The sequence below is a fragment of the Harpia harpyja genome, chromosome 4 (assembly GCF_026419915.1).
Source record: "Harpia harpyja isolate bHarHar1 chromosome 4, bHarHar1 primary haplotype, whole genome shotgun sequence".
Lineage (NCBI taxonomy): Eukaryota > Metazoa > Chordata > Aves > Accipitriformes > Accipitridae > Harpia > Harpia harpyja.
In genome coordinates, this window is record NC_068943.1 from 45921481 (window position 1) to 45943857 (window position 22377).

At 40.2% G+C, this 22377-nt stretch overlaps 1 protein-coding gene across 6 annotated transcripts; it reads left to right on the forward strand.

Annotated features, from left to right (window-relative positions):
* Positions 1 to 149: 149 nt before the first annotated feature.
* TTC12 (tetratricopeptide repeat domain 12) lies at positions 150 to 19651 on the forward strand. Of its 6 annotated transcripts, none has more exons than XM_052786604.1 (21): positions 150 to 303; positions 763 to 914; positions 1503 to 1533; positions 2074 to 2151; positions 2665 to 2786; positions 3598 to 3657; positions 4636 to 4707; positions 6335 to 6395; positions 6684 to 6872; positions 7453 to 7522; positions 8663 to 8751; positions 9850 to 10018; positions 11628 to 11720; positions 11923 to 11986; positions 12980 to 13114; positions 13663 to 13764; positions 14439 to 14546; positions 15333 to 15434; positions 16320 to 16419; positions 18200 to 18425; positions 19320 to 19651. In XM_052786604.1, the coding sequence occupies exons 1-21, from the start codon at positions 234 to 236 to the stop codon at positions 19393 to 19395; spliced, it is 2169 nt and encodes a 722-aa protein (XP_052642564.1). In that variant the 5' UTR covers positions 150 to 233; the 3' UTR covers positions 19396 to 19651. The 6 variants fall into 6 exon arrangements, with proteins under 6 accessions (XP_052642564.1, XP_052642565.1, XP_052642566.1 ...); XM_052786605.1 differs by having other exon boundaries at positions 14478 to 14546; XM_052786606.1 differs by lacking the exon at positions 15333 to 15434.
* Positions 19652 to 22377: the final 2726 nt, after the last annotated feature.

A 22377-nucleotide genomic window follows, 5' to 3' on the forward strand; every position in this document is an offset into this window, starting at 1 on the left:
GGGCGGGCTCGGGCTCCGGCCCCGTCTCCGAGAGCTGTTACCTCCCGGCTAGCCGCGAAATGGCGGACGGCGAGGCACCGCCCCTTCGTTTGCATAGCCACGCCCCCAAATGCCCCACCCGCTGACTCTGCGTCTGGAGCGTGGCCGGCGGGCGCCGTCCTCACGGTAACGGCGGCGTCGCTGTGCGTCTTCCGGCTCGGCCCGTCGCTCCGGCCGGCCCTCCCGCTCTGGCCATGCTGGCCGAGGCGGACCAGGAGGAGGAGGAGGATTTCCAGCGGTTCCTCCGCCGTGTGGACGACATCGGTAAGCGGGGCCGGGGCGGAGCTGGCCGCCCCATGGCCGGGCGTGGGGCGGCACCGCCCGCGGGGAGGTGGCGGGGGCCGGGGGCAGGCGGCCATGCCCGTCCCTTTCCCTCAGGTAAGGGTGTTAGGGGCCGAAAGAAGAAGGGGGTGGGTAAAAGGGAGGCAGGAAAGGAATGGAAAAGAGGAGAACTCTCGCCCCGTTCCGAGTTCGTTTTATGTGAAGTCTCCTTACGAGCTCGGGTGTCGTGGGGCTTTGTGGGTGCCAGGAGGAGCTTCCTAAACCTCGGACGCTTTATAACGCAGAAGCTGTAGGTAGCTCTTGGAAGTGAGATGAAGTTGTGTTTGTAAATGTTTCCCTTCACGGAGGCCATCCTGGTCACCAGTGCATAACTGAGCTCCTGGTCCCACCAGGATCACTGAGACTCGTGTGTGTATCACTTTTTTTTCATCCCCGTTTTAGCCAACTTAATGCAAGGCTTGAACTCTGCAGACCCAGCTGTCAAGGAAAGAACCATTGCAGAAGCAGAGAAGAGGCTCCATGATCAAGAAACTAGCCGGGAGGAAGAAAGCAAGACTACGGTGAACAGAACAGTCATCAACACACGAGCTTCTGTAAGGGCTTTTTTCCCCTTTGAAGTTAAAGCTGTATGCAGTTTAGGTCTTTTAAATAACACTAATTCACATTCCTTGCCCAGGAGAAAAAATTTTGAACAATACTTACAAGTATGTTCTGAATGTGACTTTGTTTTTTTCACTAGTTGTCTGACTGGGAGGTGCTTGATGTCATGAAGACTGCTAATAACACAGAATGCTTCTGTTGGATTTGCCCAAGTTGGATGCAAGCACTGAGGTGCCATAACTTGTAGCTTTTACCTGCACTTCAGGAACCTGAGCAAAGCTAGCTGAAGACAGGAGTCCCCTCATTAATTTCGTTAGGCTTTGATTTCTGCAGTAGGGTTTAGATTTCAGTGACTTGCCTCACTAAAGATACAAAAGGAAGCTTTCCACTAATGTCAAAAATTATTAACTCCTTACCATCCTTTGTTTAAGCGTCACCTTGATATTCCCTGCATGCATCAATTTGGATATTTCAGACGCCCTGTAGCTTTGAACAACTTAACCAAGTGTTCCTTTGCTGCTATGGGTTTTACTAAAATGTCTGTATGTGTACATGCCTGTGCTCTGTTTCTCTTTTTTTAGGATGTGGCAAATGCAAAGGCAGTGAACGCAGGTAGGACAGTGCTCCCTCTAGTACTTAGCATCTCTTCAATCTGTTTTAGCAGAGATGGAGTAAGGATTGCTGTTACTTCATGCAAGGCCTAATTCCACTCCTGCCAAAGTCAAAGCTAACTCTTCTAGTGACTTTAACCAAAATTCAGTCAGATGTAGGAACACACTCAAGGATCTTACCAGTATGGCTGTACTTGTTCATAGGTAGGAGGCTTGTTGGTGTAGTTCGTTATCATATCCTGGTCTCTCATCTAAAAAGTTAGTATTCTCAGTTTAAAAGAAACAAGTTTATCTCTAGAGATGAGATACTTCAAGGCAAATATGCAAATCCTGAGCAATAGTATGGTCTTTATGTGTAATAGCTTGTCATTCATGTTCCAGTTTAATTGTTGAAATGTCCACTTAATATTTTCTTTGTAGAGAAATTACTCAGAAATACCTTAGAAATTACTTTTTTCTTTTCTGTAGATTGATTTTAATGAAGCTTGCTCTTTGTTTGTTTGTTTTAAACTAAAATACCACCAACTCTCCTGGCTCAAAGATGGCTTTCTGGCAATTTTGGAAAAGGATGCAAAAGAACGAGCTAAACAAAGGAAGAGAAATGAACACTTGGCAAATGGTAATTGCCAAAGGCTTTTCTAGCTAATGCCTTCAAAAACTACTTTGCAGGAACTGGGCTGATTTAAGAGGCTATCGAGCTACTCTGTTACTGCCATTCTTATGTACACTGAGACAGTGCTTTGGTAGTCTGAGACCAACGGTCTTGTCCACAGCATTGATTAGCTGGATGTGACAGGATTATATACTTCACAGAGTTGTTGAAACCTGTTCTTCTCCATACCATCCTCTTTATGATAAGGGTTTGGGATGGAGGGAGTGAGTTTGAGTATTTCAGAGCTGGGCTGGACAAAGACAAATGCTCAGTTTTCCCTCTGAAAGAGGATTGGGGATTTTGTGCACTGAATAGCTCAGAAGTACCTTGCAAATAATGGCTAATTAAGACAGCTGCAGTGGAGCTGGACTGGAATTTTGATGATTATTCCAACAGGAGAATATGGCCTCCGTTTCCTCGGTCACCATTTAGGGAAATAAAAAACAAATGTTATTTTGAATGCTGTCTGTTGTTTTGCAGCTCTGAAAGAGAAGGGAAACGATGCCTTCAGGAAAGGAGACTATGTTGTTGCCATTCAGAGATACACTGAAGGTCTGGAAAAACTGAAAGATAAGCAGGAACTTTACACAAACAGAGCACAGGTCAGCACATGGAAATGAGCTACCACTATGCTGCTTTTAGTGTTGCTTTGCCAGGAAAGAACCCAAAAAGATTGTTCTATTATCTAAGTAAATTTCGTGTTACATTACAGAGAGGCTTAAAAAGGAGCAAACAATTTTTCCTGGCCATCCTCCACTACCCAGAATGAATGAGTTCTGCTTTGCTGCCGTGTTATCAACAGTAAATTTTTACTGTGGCTAGAAGTTAACAGCAAGGCAGCGCAGACTGAAGGTTTTAATCTTTTTACAAACTTAATGGAAGAGTTGCACAAAGATGATCATTAGATGTGTAAATTCTTCCCTCTTGATCAATGTGTCTGAATCCCTTGGAAGCTTAGTTCTGCTGTGGCTAGTCCTTCCTGAGGGAGTGTTCATGTCTCCTCCCTCTTGGATGTGGCACAGGTGAACCCCTGCTCCTCTAGAATAAGTGGGAAAAAAATATTAGTGTAGTTCATAGTTTTATTTAAATGCACGGATTTTTAAAAAAAATTTTTTTTAGTGATCGCTTTTATAACTGTAGAATGTTAACATTTGCTTTGTATTCTCTACTTGCCTTGTATAATCCATATGTGTGTATTGAATTTTGTTTTATTAAATTTATTCTAAATTACAAGCTCCAAGGAGATGGAAGACAAGTTAATAAACAGCTGGTAATTATGTTGCAAAATCAATGGCTAGGCAAATCAACAGTTGTTTGTTTGTTTTTTAATTAGCTAATGTTTCCACAATAGTTAGTGGAAGTTGTTTGAAGTATTCTAATTCTTCTGCCTGGACTCTTTTGGTTTTATTTCAGGCCTACCTGAAGATGCATGAGTGTGAAAAAGCCATTACTGACTGTGAATGGGCGTTAAAGGTAACTTCAGGATTCTGTCTTTTTTGACCAGGTCAAGTGCTCCTGGAAGGCAGGTTTGTGTGTAACTGATGCTATGGAGACAACTTGGTAATGGAAATGAAAGAATGTGGTGGTGTTGCACAGATTCCTGCATCCTGAGTGACTTTGAATAGTATAAAGCAGTTAATAATTTTAGTGCTGCCTGCGTGCAGAAGCTTTTCTAACTCTTGAGAGCTTTTAATTAAAAAGTTTGTTATAAGTGATAATAAGCTATTAACTGCACACATTGGCATGCAATATCTTGCCCATCCTTCTAGAAAGGGAAAAGGGACTCTTCAAGCTCACAAAGATCAGATCTGGTGGGAAAAGTAAAGATTATATAAAATGCCAAAGAGCTGAATCCAAATTCAGTTGTGTTACATCAGTGATGCCCATGACTAGCACACTATTAACAGATTATTAATAATATTGGCAGCATCATTTCAAGAAGTCAATATTTTTGACACATAATTGAACTGGACAAGATCACCTAATCTGTTAGTGTTGAGCTAGATGTTTCCTCAATTTTTTTTGTGCACAGCTAATGAAAATTAGTACTTATTTCATTCCTGGCAGAACTAATCAAAAGACATGGAAATTCTGTTGTTATAGAAATGCTGCGCTTATAGACTTGTTGATGCAGGCCTTAACGTTACCTAAATGCATGAGAGTCTGCTTGTATTGCCTGAAGTGCAGTTTTCTGGAAAGGATATTAGCACCAGCTGCTTTCCACCTTTAACCAGACCAAAGCCTATGTTCCTTGCATAGGGAAGGAAAGTCGGTACCTGGAGGTAATAATTCAGCATATAAACTTTAGATGCCTCTAGTAGATGGTATGAATACCCTCTTCTGTGCCTACAGTTATTTTGGGCAGCTATAACCATTAATCAGAAAGCTGGAAAAAATATTAAACGGTTAAAATTTCTAAACACATAATTAATAATTCCTTTTTTAACACAGTGCAATGAAAAATGTATTAAAGCCTATTTTCTAATGGGGAAAGCTCACCTGGCACTTAGGCACTACAGTGAGGTAAGTTGACTAAATCTCGTGGCCATGGGACTATGTTTTGTTCTGCTTTTGATGTGATGTTGTGGGTGAGAGTGAGAAATTTGTGATCTTAAGAGTCGGACAAATGGAAGTATGTTCAGCCTTTAGACTTGAGATAAATTTTCTGTGCTTTGCAAAGACTAATAATTCTAAAATCAAGTCTTATTTCCACATCTTAGTAAAGTAGCCCGTATCCTTTACTTTGGTACACACAAAAGGTAGGAGGACACTTCTGTGTAGCTGTGTCAATTTGTACCCTAATCAACCTCAAAAGAATGAGGGAATTTTCTGTTCAGCATACACGATTTATCTGGTGGGAATTTGTTACCACTTGCCTGTTGGACACCAAGACAGCAAGCTTTACTCCAGTGCTGTGAGGCTTGAGTCTAGACTGGGTGAGCATTTGAGGAGTCTGCAAGGACTGTATATATACTTAGAGAATCCCATGTTTGGCACTTCTGTTGAAGTGCTTCAAGACTGATATTAGCAATGTGTTCTCAGGGAAGTGGTAGTGCTGGAAGTGCCATATTTCAGCTCGGGTAAGGATCAGAGTGAAGGAATGTCCTTGTAAGGTACTGCAGACTCTTGTGATTGCAGTCTACTAGCAGTGACTACATTTCCATTAAAGAGACAATTGAGTAAAATGTATTTCACTTTTTTTATCCTAGATTGTTCTGTGCAGCAGGTGTTATTAAACTGTTGCTGCATATAACTAAGAAATGATTGCAGGTCACCTGCAGATAAGAAAAAATCTCTATGTATTTGAAGTTAAGTGAACTGTTATGATGAAAGATGCTAGTGAGAGTGATACCTTTTTTTTTTTTTCCAAGATCCTAGAGAAATGAATGTCAAACAAAAGATTTAGTTCTGCATTTCATGTGTGAAAACCTAATGGAATCATAATTACTGTTAAAATAATGGAGCTTAATTCAATACTTAAGCTTGAAATAAACTGCCAGATATTTTGGTACAACCCTGACCTTTCACCTTCAAAAATAATAAAGAGCCTGAAGAGGAGAGCAGGCAAGCTCAAAAGTATTTCTGATCCTGTCAGAAACGATTTCTCTAGAAATAACTGTAGAGCATAGACAATACAAGTCTACAGGAAATCCACCTTGAGGGGTTCTTGGCAGCTTGATCTGTGAAGAAGGTTCTTCTCTGTTGCAAGCTTGGTGATCAGTTTAATTCCAAGCATATGCTCAAGATACACAAGATGCACAAATAGAAGATAAAGATATAAGATGCACATGTCTGATCCCTGCCGATAGTTACAGTTCCTGCAGTTTTAACGCGATGCCTAATTTTCTCTTTTCTCACTGGAACTTTGCTGGTTTTGTTCCTACTAGTATGTTCCCAGGTTTGAATTTGAAATTTTCCTTTTAATTTGAAATAGCAGGCAGATGTAGGGACTGAGAATAATATTCAAATTACACTTTTAATTATGAAAGTTTTGACTTGCATATCTCCATAAATTTTATTTTTCACACTTATTAAGTACTGTGGCCCAAGAACTTTTGAGCTTAAACAGGATGACTCCGACTAGGATATAATTTTTATCATCTTCCCATTTTTATCTTAAATTGAGAGCCCATTTCTTTTCTCTGTTAAGTCCAGGCAGTGTTATGAGAAGATCTTACAAATTGATCCCCAGAAGGAAACCCTATTTAAAGGTAAGAAGCAGAAATTTTTACACTGCCATCCCTTGTTTCAAGATGGAACTTAGTCAAAACCACTGTTCTGCTCTTCAGAACTTTTGATGGAGTCTCTTCATGCAGCTTTTGCTTCTGATTGTTCCTTCTTTAAGCTCTGTTTCACTCACCAGAGCCGTGGGTCATTCTGTACATCTGTATGTAGAAGGTACTGCTCTCTGTGTCATGGAGTCAACTTTATTTTGTGCTTGAAACTTGACAATATCAAAACATTTAACTGCCATGCTTTGTTTTCTTTTGATTTCCAAGATTGTATGAACGAGGTAAACTTGGAGGAAAAAAGAATGAAAGATGAAGAGAGAGCAATGAAGGAAGTTCAGTCTGGAAAGCTTGCTGCTCTGTCCATAAAAGAAATGCTGCAGAAACTTGATAGGCCTGACCAGAATATCCTCTACTATACAGGAGGGATCAGACTTTTGACAGGAGCCATGAAAGATTGTAAGTATTTGATGCAAAGGTTGTTGATCATGGGAGTTGTAATCCAAGTAGATGAATACAAGTGGAGTGGTTTTTAAAGGAAAAGAAAAACTATTCCTATATTTAAAATGCAAAATCAGTAGTGTTTGATATTTCAAAATTTATGGCCAGTAGATATTTACATATATTTTTCAGAACTAGACCAATGTTGTAGCTGAGCTGTTAAGACTTCTTATGGAACTGAGTCTCTTAAGAGCTGTTTCATTTATTTAGAAATATTTGTAATTCTTTGTTAAAGCATACTGATTTGCAAAGCCAGTCTCATGTTTCAGTCTTCCCAAAAAGCCTTTAACTTGAAGTCAGTTGTTCTTTACAGCACCAGGCATGAATTAGAGCAGTCTTCAGCTTCAAAGTTGCTTCTACTTCAAGTAGCATTCTTGGAGTTTTTCCCCTGCTTTTAATGATGTTCTTTCCCCAAAGCTGTTGATCCGGTGACCTTTTCTTTTAACACTGTGTTATAGAAGAGCAGGAGTCTGCCTTCACAATGACACATCAGCCAGATGGATCATAGAGCTGATTTGTTTATCTCTGAATTTTTCAGGCACTGAGCAAACTTTATTTAGAACAAACAATGGATTCAGTATCCTCAAAGACAACGAGATTGTAAGATGGTAAGAGCTCTCCAAAGGAAAACAGTCGGGTGTTACAGCATGAGGAAATGAAAATATTGTTTTCAAGAAACACAATCACCTCTTGAAATGCGGATGAAATGATCAAATGATAATGTAATAACAGATTTTAATGTCTGAATGGACTGACATATCTAACTCTTACACAAACAGTGCTCTCTTGGATGCAGTGAACAGAATTAATGGATTTCTGCTTCTGTCTCCTCTTTCTGTACAGTTATCCTATCTCTCATAGTGAGACCAGGTTTGTTAAAAAAAAAAAAAAGAAAATCTGAAAGCACTTAGTTGCTTTAAGTATACCTGGCTAAACTCCCTGGTACCATTAATTGCCATCAGTAAATATTTGGCCATATAGCTCTGTAATGTAGCCTGTGAAACTCTGTAATCCTGTCATCAAGGAAGAGGATCATCTCTGGGGACCTGTATCTTCTGCCGCTGTGTTTTCTTGGCTGCCGTTACATTGTGTTTCGGTAATCAAGAAACAAATCTGACTAATATTTATCTGTATTGCTTTATAAACTTTGTCTTTAGAGGGATCTCTTGTCTGAATGTATATTTGAGTCAGGTTCAGATAGATAATGGAAACAAGACAGATGTGCAAAAGATGCAATTTGAAAGTTTTGCACAAGTAAGTTGGTTCAGAACAGCACGATCTGGTTGAACAGGGCAGGAGAGCTATTCTTTAAGGTTGTCAGTGGGACTGCAGTACAGAGACTTCTTTAGGGTTCATCAGGATTTTGGGTGCTGGCTGTAAAGCAACTTAAAGAGATGAAGCACTTCCAAAGTTGCACAGTTTTTGCGCCCTGGCTGTTCACAACTATCTCAGCGCAGATCTGCATTTATCACCTGTATTGTGCTGCGTAATGCTCATATAGGGTCTGTGTGTGTGGAAGGTAAAGTAGAGCTAGTGGATCATAAATCTGGTCTCAGGGGAGGTCCTCTGGAAAACAAGTCTGATAGTCCTAGAAATGTTTAACCAATGAGCTGGGTTTAGAGCTTATGAGCTTAAGTGTTCATGTGGCAGATCCTCACATCTGTGGGGCTTTGCTGATTTCCCTAGCCAAAGAGCTAATTGTTTGATCTGTCCTTTGCTCTTCTTACGAGCTAACGTTTCTAATTTAGGGGCTTCTGTGCAGAGAGAAAAAACGCTGCTGAAGCGGATCTGTCTGTTTCTCTTCTCTTCCTTTGGCAAGCTGTCTGCACTGGGAATGGTAAAACTATGTAATCAACATTAATCATTGTTAATGTACTGTTAATATGGCAGTTACTGTCTCTAAAATTGTCGTTTGGCATGAACATCGCTTTCCCAGAGCACCTGGGTCTAGACTCTATTGTAAATGAAGTCTTACAGGTCAAATGCAAGTGTTGGATGTATACTGCTAGCAGCAGCCACAATTCTGGTGGTTCTGTGCATCATGAGATGAAATTTCCAGTCTGTTTGTGTGAGCATTTTAAATGTACTGAAGGGGTGGAAGGTAAATTCCCTGTGATTATTGCTGCTCTTAAGATAATAGCACCTGTATAATTTTGTCTTTTTTAAGCGGTTATACCAGCAAAAAGCAGAGTTTTATAGAACTGCCATTAGAGAAGGCTGAATTCCTTTGGCATTCACAATAAGTAGTCATTGGGCAGGTAGCCCTTGCCTCTGTTTCTAGGGAGTATGCATGTAGATGAGAAATGGGCTGGGGTGGTGGTGGGCGGTAAAGTGGTGCAGAGGGCCACACAAGGAAAATACAGAATGCTTGGTGTCGGCGTCTGTGTTGACTAGTATATCACGGGATCCAGCTGATGCCCAAGAGAATATTCATGCTGCAAGGTAAGGAGAAAACCCATTTTATATTCTGCCTATAGGCAATTAGCAGTAAATGTATGAAGTAATATGCAGGCTTGTGTAGCTTGCATGTTTGTGCTTGCAATAGTTTGTGTACTATTGTGCCTGAATAGCCTAGACCCTAGCAGTTCGCAGGCAGCTGATGAAGTGAGGAGCACTTTGTGCTCACAATTCTGGTGTGTCTTTGAAGAAGTGCTTAGTGCCTGAGAAGCTAGCATGTTGCTAGTGAGAGTAGAAATTCAAACACCAGTGTATGTGTTGAAGTAATGGAGCCGAGAGAAGATTAGTGGGTGTTCTGCCTTACCATTGCTCTGCAGGAGTGTCATGCAAGGTGAACACATAAAAGTGAGTGAGCACATTAGTGGATGAAATAAAGACATTAAATCTGTTAAATCAGCACCTAGGGAAAAAAAAAATTATAAGAGTAATGGGGATGTCATTGTGTGTGACATAGGTCTGAGATCTGATCTTTTTTCAGAAGAAAATCAGCATCTTCTATTGACTCAACCTGATGTGAATGCACAGCTGCCAAAACTGCTTTCTTCTGGGGTATCGGAGATCCAAAAGGAGACATTGGCACTAATTTCTCTTTACTCAGAGAATGAGAATGGGAGGAGACTGCTGGTCAGGCACCTGGACCTAACCAAGTAATAAACACTACTGTACTTCAGAAAAATTTCCTTAATGCCTGGGTTCACAGATGTTCAGAACTCATTCCACTAGGTGACAGGCTTTCAGAAAGGAACATAATGACATTGAGACTTCTGTCCTTGAGGGATAGGCCTAGCTAAGCAAAAGTAGAAGTTAGGTGTGGGGGGAAAACTTAAGGAAACTTTGTATCTGAAGATGTCTGTGAAACTAAGTAGTAAGGGCTTATTCCTCAGGATGCTCATGTAGTTTTGAGGCATAGTTAACTTTTTTAAACCAGTAAGTGTGTGTTTGTCTAGCGCTCAATCAGGAGCTTACACTGTTGTCTCTTAATAGCTCATGGTTTCAAGCTGTGACTCCCTCCTCATTTGATAATTGGTATTTATGATTATTCAGTGTTGCCATGACTCACTGAATGGAGAAAGAAATAACAGTCTATTACCTTTATCCTATTATCCTGCTATTTCCTTCTAAAGTTAAGCAGAGGAGAAATTTTAGTATACTGTTTTGTACTACATGGTTTGAAGTAATGCATGAACAGAAAAGATTCTCCAACAGTTGTATACACTATATTATATACAACATTAATCCAGAGACATTTTTCCTTGGAGGAAAGGTTAAAGAAATGAGCCACATCTGAGAGAATGCTTTAAAAAGGCAGATAATATTACTGTGGCTTGAAATATCAGGAACCTGAAAAATCTTCTGTCAACTTCTGAAAGAGATCCTGGGCCTGATTGCTTGAAAATAGTTAGGATGTTCAGAAGGTAAACTTGCAGATATTGAGCTTCTCGGCAGTTGGGCTCATCATCAAAAAGAGATGAGACTATAGGTTCCGTTACTGTGCTGCGGAGTTGAAGAGTGGCAGAGAATTTCAGCTCAGTAAAGGAGCATGTGGAAACCCCAGCACATGTCTGCAGATATACTTATTGTTCGGCAGAGTTTATGGGTTCGCAGTTGAAGGCCTGTGAATTGCATGCAGTTCAAATCCCACAGCCATGAGCACACACTATTTCAAAAGGTGAATGGTATGATGCTCTTTTTATTCAGGCAGGAGATCAATTTTTCTTTGCTACTACAAAGCTTTTTGTTAAGCCCCTCCAAAGACTGTTGGGTTTGCTCAGCATGTCCTTTTAAGCCATGCAAGCATCATCACTGACATTCCCTGCAGGCCTTTACAATCTGTTGAAGCTGTTCAGTACCGGGCTGTGCTGATGGTGTTCTTGGTCCCAACTGTTGCATTCTACTTGTCTGTCCCTAAGATGTTCGCCAGCAGCAAAGCAGCTTAGCTTCAAACGTCTGTGAAGCTTACATGCTGATGAAATGTTCTAATGCTGACAGAAATCAGTACATGTGTTAAAATCACTGTACTTGTGCAAAGAGGGACGATACTGTGAGAGAATCTAGTGACAAAATATTGTTCTAATGGCAGTTAGGTGACTGAATATGTTTGGAAGGCCTAGTATATCCAGCTTGGTCAAAACCCTGCTGAACACAAAGGAGCTTAAGGTCATAAATCATGTAGGTGTACTTAAAGTACAATTTTGATCTTTAATAATTAAACCAAAGCTGACATACTTGATTTTTTTTTGTTTGTTTTAATAACAGATGGCTGCAGATTTTGATGACGTTTGTCAAAAGCACTGATGCCAGGGCTAGCAGTGCCATGAACATACTATCTGATTTAACTAAAGAGGAAAGGTAACTTACATTTCTTCATCCATTTTTATAAAGTTGTACTTTGAAATGTACTAAATGAGCTAGTGATAGAGGCTGTTGGCCTTTGCTGTGAGGGTACGTTGCTGACTGATGTTTACGTTATGTTGCTGCTGTGTTGCCTTTATCTGTCATTTTTGTCTAAAGCTTGAAGTGTCCAACTATGGCTTTTTTTATCCACCAACAGGTTCAAAACCCAGTGTCGTGTCATGCTTTCCACAGGTGTTTTACCTTTATTCACCCACTTGCTGGTATGAAAGATCTCAGTTTCTATATTTCTGGTTTACTTTTGTGTAACATGTTATGACCGCTCTTTCCAGTTTTACAGCCAGTTGCTCCTAGACAGAACCCCTCTGTGACAGAACTACGGTAGTTATCATGTCTCTAGTTCTGTAAGCGTAAGAAATCCACTGTTGTCATACACTTCCCTCAGGAAAATGTTCTTAGTCTCCAGTACTTAGTGCTTGGTTTCTACACCTTATTAGTTTTATATTCAGTGAAAACTCTGGACTTGGTTGCAGATTCCCACTGGTAATCTTGTCAGGCCATGATTTCACTCTCAGCTTTGTGTTATGCTCTTCTTAATGTGACTTTAATCCACTGTCACCAACTGGTTGTATCTTGGATAGTGACTTTTTCTGTTTCTTTCTAATCTGAGAGATTGGGGTAAAGAGATGACATTAGGTCACAAGGAAAAGATGTTTGGTGGTTCAGATCCCTTTCCTGGTTATCGTTTATTTAAACTACAAATTTACAATACTATTGGTACAGAAACCTGTCCTCAGGAAGAGGGAAGTTGATAGGGAAGATTGGTTCTGTTGCAGAACAGCAGATACAGCTGCAAAGTAACATATTTCCACTTTTCTAAACAAGCACCCAGACAATGCAATAATTATAGCTCTTTTATACTGCTTGTTGCTGTCTCCTTTTGAACATACCTCACTGGACTTACAGCTGCAGCAGAGGCTGTTCTGTTCCATGAGTTAAGTAAGTGATAATAGGAAATATTCACAGTCTGAGGTTAGGGACCACAGAATCCAGTCACTTTTTCCCAAGACTCTTAAAACATCATTGGGAGATTCATTGTGAAAATGAGGGTGATTCCCAAACTTTGGACAGTTGGGATTTAACAAGGTGAGAGAGATTCTAGAATCCCATTTTCAATTGCCAGAGGGATAGGAACATGTATTTGTTGTTTCCTTATCATTTGTTCTTAATTTGTTATTCCACTCTTCTGTTTTTAGACCTCTGCCAAGCTGGTGAACCAGGCAGCCCTTGCCCATTGCATTGGCATCATGGGGAATCTGTGTGCAGATGTAGTCATCCGAATGCAGATGGCTGAGTGCAAAGAGTGCTGGCAAGCATGCTTAAAGCTTGTGGTAAAGAAACTTGATGGCTCCTTGCAATAGTGTTTTCAGCCCTATCTTCTGTGGAAACAGCACTTGAGTGATCATGTTTGTCTGCCTCCCCTAATAGCTCTGAACGCTTGACAGGGATCTTTCAAATCTGGTAGTTGGATAAAGGTCTCAAAGCAGTCCGTTGTTCACGTAAGTTGTGGATCGATAGATGGGTGGAGGAGAGTGAGTGGTCCCTTATTGTAAGTGGCCCCTTTCGGGGCAAGGATGCGGTATGAACTTGGTTCTCAGAAACTAAAGAATTCAGAGGGTGGGAAAGGATCTTGTTAACTGCCTAAACATCAGGAGTTTCGAGTGTGCAGCTTTAGATACCAACGTGAAACAAACACAAGAACGAATCTGTATCAAAAAGATGACATTAGCTCTGGTGCTCACAGGACTCTTTCTTCCTTCTGAGTTCATGGTGCACCAGGGGGACACTGATGCACCATGTAAGTAAGTACACAGAAGACTGAGGAAGTGCATATTCTGAACCTCTGAATTGAGTGGGCTCTTCTCTCCTTTGTACACAGGATGAATGCTTTGATGTCAGCACACCCAAATACCAGGAGTGTTTGTTTGCAGTGCTGGGCCTAATGATGAATTTACTGCTTGAATCAAATGTGATCATCCAGGTATACAAGATCTGTGAATGTCCTTTGGTAGTGTTCTTCTAATAATCACTTCCTCAGAGATTCAGAATTTCTTGAGCAGTTAGAGGATCCTCCTCCCTTGTCACTGTAAATGGGCCTGATGCAAGTCACTGAAGTCATACCAGAACACTTAAGTAGAGTAGGTGAGAGAATGACCGTGGAATATTGTGACCTTGCAGTCCGTACAGGGAAAAAGAGCTTGACTGCATTAGATGGATTTAGTGCCAACGTTGGATTTTGCTGGTGTTCAGTTAATTTTTAATTTTTATTGGTGTTTAAGGTTATCATTAAGGGTGGTTGACAATTTAAGTAAGCTAAAAAGTGAAAAAATGTACATTTTCTCCTCCTCCCTCCCTCCCCTGCCGCCATACACACAGTTATGAGAAAAATAGAGTGTAAAGCAGATATAGTACCGTTCCATAGTGGCATAAATGTTTTGTTTGGCATCAGTCTCCAATCATGGGATATTCTTAGATGCTTGGCACATTCCAAAATTATTTAAAACTAAGGATTCCATCAAGAAGGAAGAATTTCTTAAGTTACATCTGGGTGCTGAGGTGTTAGTAACTTACTGCCACGTGTGCCCTGATCTCTGTTGGCTTCTTTGTTGTAGAGTACTTTGTCTATTAACCCATTTCTGCTCTAACACTTCCCAGCAATCACCTGGACCTGAGTTTTTCACATTGTTGTTTCAGTACTTTGCTGTGGACATAAGTGGCAGGTGCATGTCTCTCCTCAGGGATAAGGATGGAAGGATTGTGACAGTAAGTGGGATATCTGTGGACTAACAAAAGATTGTATTAGCTGACCTGACCTGAACACTTCAGTACAAACTGCTGCCCTGTGCAAGTCTGTACATTAGGCTTTGAAGCCTAAAACATTCATAATTATTAGTAGTAAAGAAACAATATGCCACTTATATTATTCAGGTTTTTATATTGTTTGATGCAAGAGGTTCTCAATGTTCTCTTGAAAGCTACTTAATAGAAGCTCTTACAAATCATTTCATCCTTGGGATGTTTTTCAATATAAAACTCTTTAAAAAAAAAAAATCAACCTAGAAGCAAGAACAATTTCGGTGTTTAGCAGCTGTTTCTTTTTACAATTCTTGTATGTGAATCATACCTAGGAGATTGTACTTCTATTAATGGGTTGGAGCAGATATGGACTCGGAGTCTGTTCACGTCTCTGAACTCACATGAATTGTTCTCATCTGTTTTACTTGACTCAATACCAGCAATGCTAGGCTGGTTTCTACTGGGACTTTGTTTCCATAAATAAACATACAGTGAGTTGTCCTCATCTCAGTTTGGTCTCATCTCTCTCTACACTGAGTCTTTAGAAGCTGTGCTGAGTTCAGTTTCTAGTAAGCAATAAAAAAGCCATGTCCTAAAGATGTTGTTCATTATATTTCTGTAAATTTGTCCTTTTATCACTTCAATTACTTTGGTTTTATTCTGCAAAAACAAAATAATTTGAAAACTGCTTAAAGCTGTTCAGACAAATAAACTTCTTCATTTTTTCTTCTCTCACACTGTTTTCTAATTAAGAGAGCCATTGGAGTGCTAAGTCGCATCCTGCCAGCATCCTCCTCGGCAGTAGAAGAAGTAGTGAAAGGAGGGGTGGTGAAGAAAATTATCAGAGTCTTGAAAGTAATTTAATTTAACAAAATTCACTTTATTTCTGCTTGTATTGTTCCTTAAGAAAACCATAGTTGTCCCTGTGTTTAGCATTCTTTCCCTAGGAGAAAGACCTGTGTAGTCACTCTGGCTGCATGTGTCTGCATCTGTGTTGTCCGTTGTAACAGTGCTCTCAAGTTAAATTTTAGGCCAGGTAGCCAGTTTGGAGACTAGACTGCCTTCTGGATTCTGGTCCATAGCCCAGATTTTTCAGTTGTTTCCATATGAGCCAGATGTCTGTGCACAGCTCTGCTTGCAGAGACCTGCAAATTCAAAAGTCCACTGCTGCAGGCCCAGTTGGAGGATTAAAGCTTAACATTGGTGTGATCTAATTCAAACCACTGAAAAGCAATGGAGCCCTTTCCACTGATTATCAGTGAGTGCTGAATCAAGCTTGGGAGCAATTTTTCCCTAAATAATGCATATGTTAATCTGTAGGCACTGTTTTGCTGTGTATCTGTGTATCTAGCAGAATGTGTATCCACCCTGCCTGATGTGGATTCTACAGACTTGCTATGATGCAGATAAAATTAGTCTAGAAAAAAGTTGTGGCACTCAGCTTGGCTCTTGTAACTAGCAAGCATCAGAGGAGTTAATAGTTTGAAAAGAATTGGCCTCCAGAGATTTGGGGAATTTTGTATGTTCATTGCTGGCAGGAAAGAGATGCTTCTTTTGTCATTTTCAGCCTGTGTTCATCTTGAGATATATACTCTGCAAAGGTCTTACTTTGGTATTTGGGCTTAGGTCATAAGGAATACCTATCTATCTCCACGGTACCTGAGCTATTCTGTAAACTTGAGTAATTTGGGGTATGAACTGTATGTTTGTTAATGTATGCTTTACTCTAATCAAATCTAGGCTGGAGGACAGATCACATCCAATTATGGTATAAAGACCCTTTCCATCTGCACAAGAAGTAATAGACAAGCTCAAGAAGATCTAGTGAAGTCAGACAAAAGTAAGTGACAACCTCACTAATTAGAGACTGAATGCTGAGATGTCATCTCAGTGTCATCCAATTACTTTCTTCTCCTCTAGAACAGAACTGAACACTGGGTTTTACTCTTGCAAGACTTTAGCCATGTTTTCTGAGTAATGTGCCAGTTTACCTCCTGAAATAGTGCTTAATGAGCCTTAGCTCTGTGTGTGAAAGGCAATAGGCACATCAGATAATGAGCCTGAGTTAGAGAAATTGTGCTTTACTCTAGTAAAATAGCCTGATACGCTTTTTCAGGGCCAGAAGTATGTATATTTTGAAAAAAGTGCTTGTAAACTGTTACTGAATTGGGTTGTATTGCCTGAAGTTAGTGGCTAAAATAAGAAGCTTCATTTAGATGTCCGATTTCCACAGGCTGAGGCAGTTTATAGTTTCCTTCCGTTTACATGTGGATATTTGGTGTGGTATTAAAAGGAAATGGATATGGAGACAGCGTGACAATATCAGACCAGGTGTCTTAGGGTATTTTTGAGTATATTTGCTCTAGTCATGTGGTATAAGACTACTTAGATTGCTTTAAAATCCAGGTTCAATTAATGCTAATGCAACTACAACAGAGAATACTTAACTTTTATCTAAGTGGTTGAACCTGTCAAGAAACTGTCAGCTTATGTAGTTCAACTTGAACCCCAAGGATTTCCACACCTTAAAAGCCTCTCAGAGCATCACCTTCCTTTTGTACACCCCGTATTAGTTTCATTGTCATCTGTAGATGAAGCTTTCATTTCCTCAAATTAGCAATAACATTTCACTCTCTCTTTCAACCAAAACTCTGGGTATTAGTCTTGTGAGAAGTCACTATTTCTTATTTTTGTCATCTCTGTCTGCCAACCCAGACATTGCCCTGTTGCTAGGAGCCTGTTGGAATCAAGCTATAGTCCCATGGCATTAAATTTCATTCCAGCTGGGCCACTTAGTTCCGCTTCTGCATTAGCCACTGTTGCCACCTGGAGCAGCACTGCCTTTTCAGAAGATATTGCAGCAGCCAAGGTGGGATGTGATCTGAAGAACAGATGGGACTATGAAAGAAAACCAAAGCAAACTTATGTAACCCCCAAGGAAACTTCATGCATGTGAAAGCCATGGCTGTATTTTATTTAGAAAGCGGTCTATCTAAATGTTTCTAGATTCTGTGACCGGAGATGTTGCTGCTGCTTACAGATGCCAGCAAAGAGCTATACAACTCTGTGCCAAGAGTACAGACAAAATACTCTGCTGCTGTACATTAGTATAGGTTACAGAAGTAAATGAGCTGAGCTGCTTTATGTTAGCTAAGGATATATAGAAAACTTTTTAATGTACCCTTTTTCAACTATTCTTTCCACAACAACATTTCTGTCTTAACACATTTAGCTTGGTGCTATAAGTGCTCTGCTCTGTGTTTGCCCTGCTAGTATGGTGGGATGAGAGGCCAGTGCAAGATCCTGCAAGCAGCAAAGATGGCATGTTCAGATTCAGAGAAATATTAAACAAATGCAGAAACACCAGCTCCATGCTAGAGAACCTCTTAGAGCGTAGATTCAGTTTTGTGAGAAAGACATCTAGGCAGGTGAAGCTGAAACAGCATCCTGGATCCTGAACCTTGCTATGAAATTCCTTTGCTGTTCCAGGTTTTCTAGAAAAATGCCTGACACAGAACAATGCTCACTCCCTAGGAGTTTAGGTAAAGACAGGAGAAAATATTGGTGCTACTTGAACAAATCTGTGTGCATTCTGTACAATTAATCTCCCTTTCTTCCAGGGTTCAGTGTGCTGCTGAAGCTCTTGGACTCAGAGAATGAAATGATTGTGGGAAATGCTGCTTTCTGCCTTGGCCAGTGCCTTGCAGTTCCTGGAGCAGCGACATCCTTACTGAATTCCAATGTTGTGATGATTTTGTTGAAACATGCTGGTGGTGATGCTACAAGAACTTCAGTGCAGGAGAATGCAGCAATTGCTCTGGGGAAGCTTTGCGTCGCTGAATCAAGGTATTGTAAAAAAGACACTTGTTCTCCTGCACCATCTGATTGTAATTAGGTGATAATTCTTGAAAAACTGCCTAGTGTAAATAAGTTCTATTTGTAGAGCAAGCAGGTACAGGGTGAATGATTAGTTTATGTAAATACTGCACGAAATCTATTACCCTTCCTCCAACTAGAATTCCCACTTGTGGTACTGTCCCCACAGTTCTGCTTTAGGGCTCCTGTGTTGTTAGTTGTCTGTCTTAACGTGTTTCAAGGAGCTCATTTTGCATTGCTTTCTGATGTTACCTGTGCTGGAAGAATGGAAGGAGGAGGAGTGATGCTAGAAGTTTGTAGAGGTCAGAGCAGTAATGAGAGCAAAACAAAAGTATAAATGTCAGCAAAGAATGTCTGCTGCTGCCTGCCAAGAGTATGCCAAGCTCTAGCTAGCTGCAACTCGTCAGCTGGATCTTGAACTGCATTTCAGAAGAACTGAGTTCAACTTGTTAATATACATCCTGAACCACTGCAGAAAGAAAGGGATAATGCTTAGGTTCCAAAAGTTTAAGTACCTTGCTCCTGCTGGACATCCCAAATGAGCAATAGGGAAAGTATCTGCTCTGAGATTTGCAAAACACTCTGGAGATTTAAAAGGGAAACACCTTATTTTCTTAGTTCTGTTAATGTGAAATGTCACCTATTTGAACAATTGTCAAGTATTATTTAGAACTTTCATTTTCCTTTTTGTGGGGAATAGTAATCTAAAACTCTTTCTCATGCTACTTTAGGAGGAATTTATCAAATGTAGCATTAAACATCCTTGACAGTTTGGGCATGGGGTATAGCAGAGCAGTGAAAGCTTAAAACTTTTATCGTTAGTCATCTTATATTCCCCCAGCAACCATTCTGTTGTCTTTTCAGGCATATTTTTCAGCTGCGGAAACTCAATGGACTGGCCATCCTGAACTCCTCTATGAAATACATTCATAGCATCTGAAGTCTTCAAGAGAGCTTCGAAATGTGCTGTTAATATCATTTGCTGTTGAGTATTTTCTTCTTTTCTTTAATAAAACTAACTCAAAGCACATCAACTTTTCAATCCCTTTTCAAAGTCCCCCATAGAAGCCAGTGAAACAATATCAATATAAGTATCAGGAGAAAGAAGTTAATTTATTATCTAGGCTAACAACTACAATAAGAGCTTTCGTTAAGCTTGTCTTTGCTTTAATAAATCATGTTGCCCTCTCTTACTGGCAAGTTCCTTGCTGAGTATTCATTGACCAATGGCTCACCTAGTCTACTTTCTGGTTTGGGTCCAGTACCCAGCGTATTAGAAGAAAATAAAAACAAATTGTGGGTTGTGACTTTGAAGAATCCTTCCCTGTGCGTGCCCCCCCCCAATATGCTGTCCTCTGGTGGCTAGATTATGATTCAGTATCTCATGTGTGATATCGCCTTACATTTTGCTTAAACCTTAAATCTCATACTTACCTGCTTAAATACGTTGGTCTTAATTTCACTAGTCTTAGTGATAACTTATGACAATGAGGTTTGTGTATGAATTATGGGCTGTTTATTTTAGTAGTGTTACACTTATTATCTTTGTAAATTTGTAAATGGTATCCCTTGGTTCTTTACTTTTATGTGGAATAAGAACAGTAGTTGACCTTCCTGATCTTAAGTATTTTCTCATGGCCCCTTGTCTTCATCTCTAATATCCTCTACAGTTACTCATTTTTTAAACAATAACACAAATGGCACATCCTTCTAGCATCTGTGTTTTCTGGAGAGGTCAAAAATGAATTACTACTAAGGGCAAGTGTAATTTGAAAAGAAAGGCAGTCATGCATTGCTCTTACCTCTTCTGTGTTCTTCCAAAAAAGGCACTTTAAGATGCTTCTGGAAAGCATATCTGCTGGGGACTCTGGTGGTGGTGCTAACAGAACAGCAGCTATAGTACTGGTGGCAGAAGCCTGTCAAATTTAACGAATAGTCTCTTCACAAATAAACAGATGCACCTAGACACAAACCTATACTAAAAGCTTGTAGAACGTAGGCTAGACAAGGACTTTGGCCATAAATACAATACTTTTTTTTGCCTTGGTTTTGAACACAGGAGACAAAAGGAATATGTTACATTTATATGAAGAAGCACAGGCCAGTTATGTTTGACTTTAAAATGTCTCTTCAGTTTGCCTCCTTGACACCTGTGGGTGTCTATTCTGTGTGTAATCTTGTCCCTTCAGAACAGTGGCTGACAAATTATGTATCATCTCCTTTTCAAAATAGCAGCTGAATCATCTTCCCACTTCAGAAGGAGGAAATTCTCTTGCACCTGTTTTTTCTCCCCTCACAGTGAAAAGCATACAATTGATAATCTCACTATCTTTTTTTAAGCTCCTACCATGAAGTTACAACCTGCCTAGACAAATATGTAACAAATACCATGTGTAGGGTTCAAGTCCAAATAAGCACTACACTGTAAGCCTAACAAACACCAAGCATTGTCTTAAGGAAAAAAAAGTTATTGAATCTTGTGTTTACAGAGGCAGGATGTTGGAGGGGAACAGCAGGTGTAATGTGTCACCAGAAAATTACAGGAGAATCTAAATCATCTTAAAAGCTAAAGATCTTTCTTGGTTTTGACTGACAAGCTGATTTTTGCTTAATGGAACCTTCCACATACCAGTTGCTGTTGTCCCCAGAAGAAAATGATGATCAGGTCAGGGAATTGCTTCTCACTTCCTTCTGCAAAAGGTGTTTGAGAACTGATTCATCCCCCTCAAAAAGAATTACTATCGCAGAATTTTTATGAGCGCACCAGGTTACCAGCAGGAACTATTGCCATTTGGGAATGGGAAGTGGACTGAGCAATCAAGCGGTTACAGAAGGGGTATTGAGCTTGTACAAGCCATAGTCCCATTTGAAGAACAAAGAACCTGCCCGTAGAGCCTAGCTCGGAGTTGCCATGGGTTTATGGATCACTTTTGTAGCATCTTTATAGTTGTAAAACAGTTGCACCAGGTTTAGGAATATGTCTTGACTGGTATTCAGGTAGTATAACTCACAACAGTCTGTGGAAAAGACCCATGCCTTCTCAAGGATAAGCAGTCTGCAGAGACTATGAGTGTACTAACTACTGTTTCTAGCAGAATTATTCCCTTAGTTATAAATGTGAAGTTTCATGCTGGTTAGTCTTAACAGTACCAGGTTTGGTATCCATGCTGATGTATCATGCTGCTTTCTGTGTCTGTCTGTCAATGTGATATGGGCTGAATTGCAGATCGCAAACTTTGATCACAGTACCTAGGATGCAAAATAGCATATCTGTTCTAATCTGGGTAACACAGTAATACAGACTTGGCCTCACTATCAGCTGTGTGAAGAGAAGACCAGGCAATGGTTAGACTGTCAACCAGTGGAAGAAGCAGAACACAACTTGGAGATGTGGAACTTCTGGAAATGGAGCCTCCTTGGAAGTGTTTAATGTGTTGGCTAATGTGACAAATTACCGTGTGCTGGTTTTGGGTAGAGGCACCGACTGAAATTAGGGCCCTGTGTGTCAGGTGCTATACAAAAGCCAGTCAGAGTAATCTTCTTTCCCAGACAACTTAAGAGTGGGAAAAAGATGAAGTGACCTGACCTTGGTTACCTCATTCAGGTGAGTGACATGGCTAGGACTGGAAAAGATACCTGTCAGCACCTAATCTGTTGGATTATCTACTAGACTACACTTTATCAGTTTGCTGAAGGATGGATAATGGTTTATTGTTATTTCCCTCAAGACCAATTGCCTCATCCTCAGTGTCTTTTGCAGTGCTATTCTGAGCTGTCATTATGCTACTTATCTGACTTTTGCTTATTTTTTTACATATGACTTCCACTGCACTCACAACAGTCATGGCTATGTAATAATGTTCTTTCTTATCTCCTTAACTGGCATTGTTCTAAATTTCCTGTCTCCGAGAGTTTAGCTCAC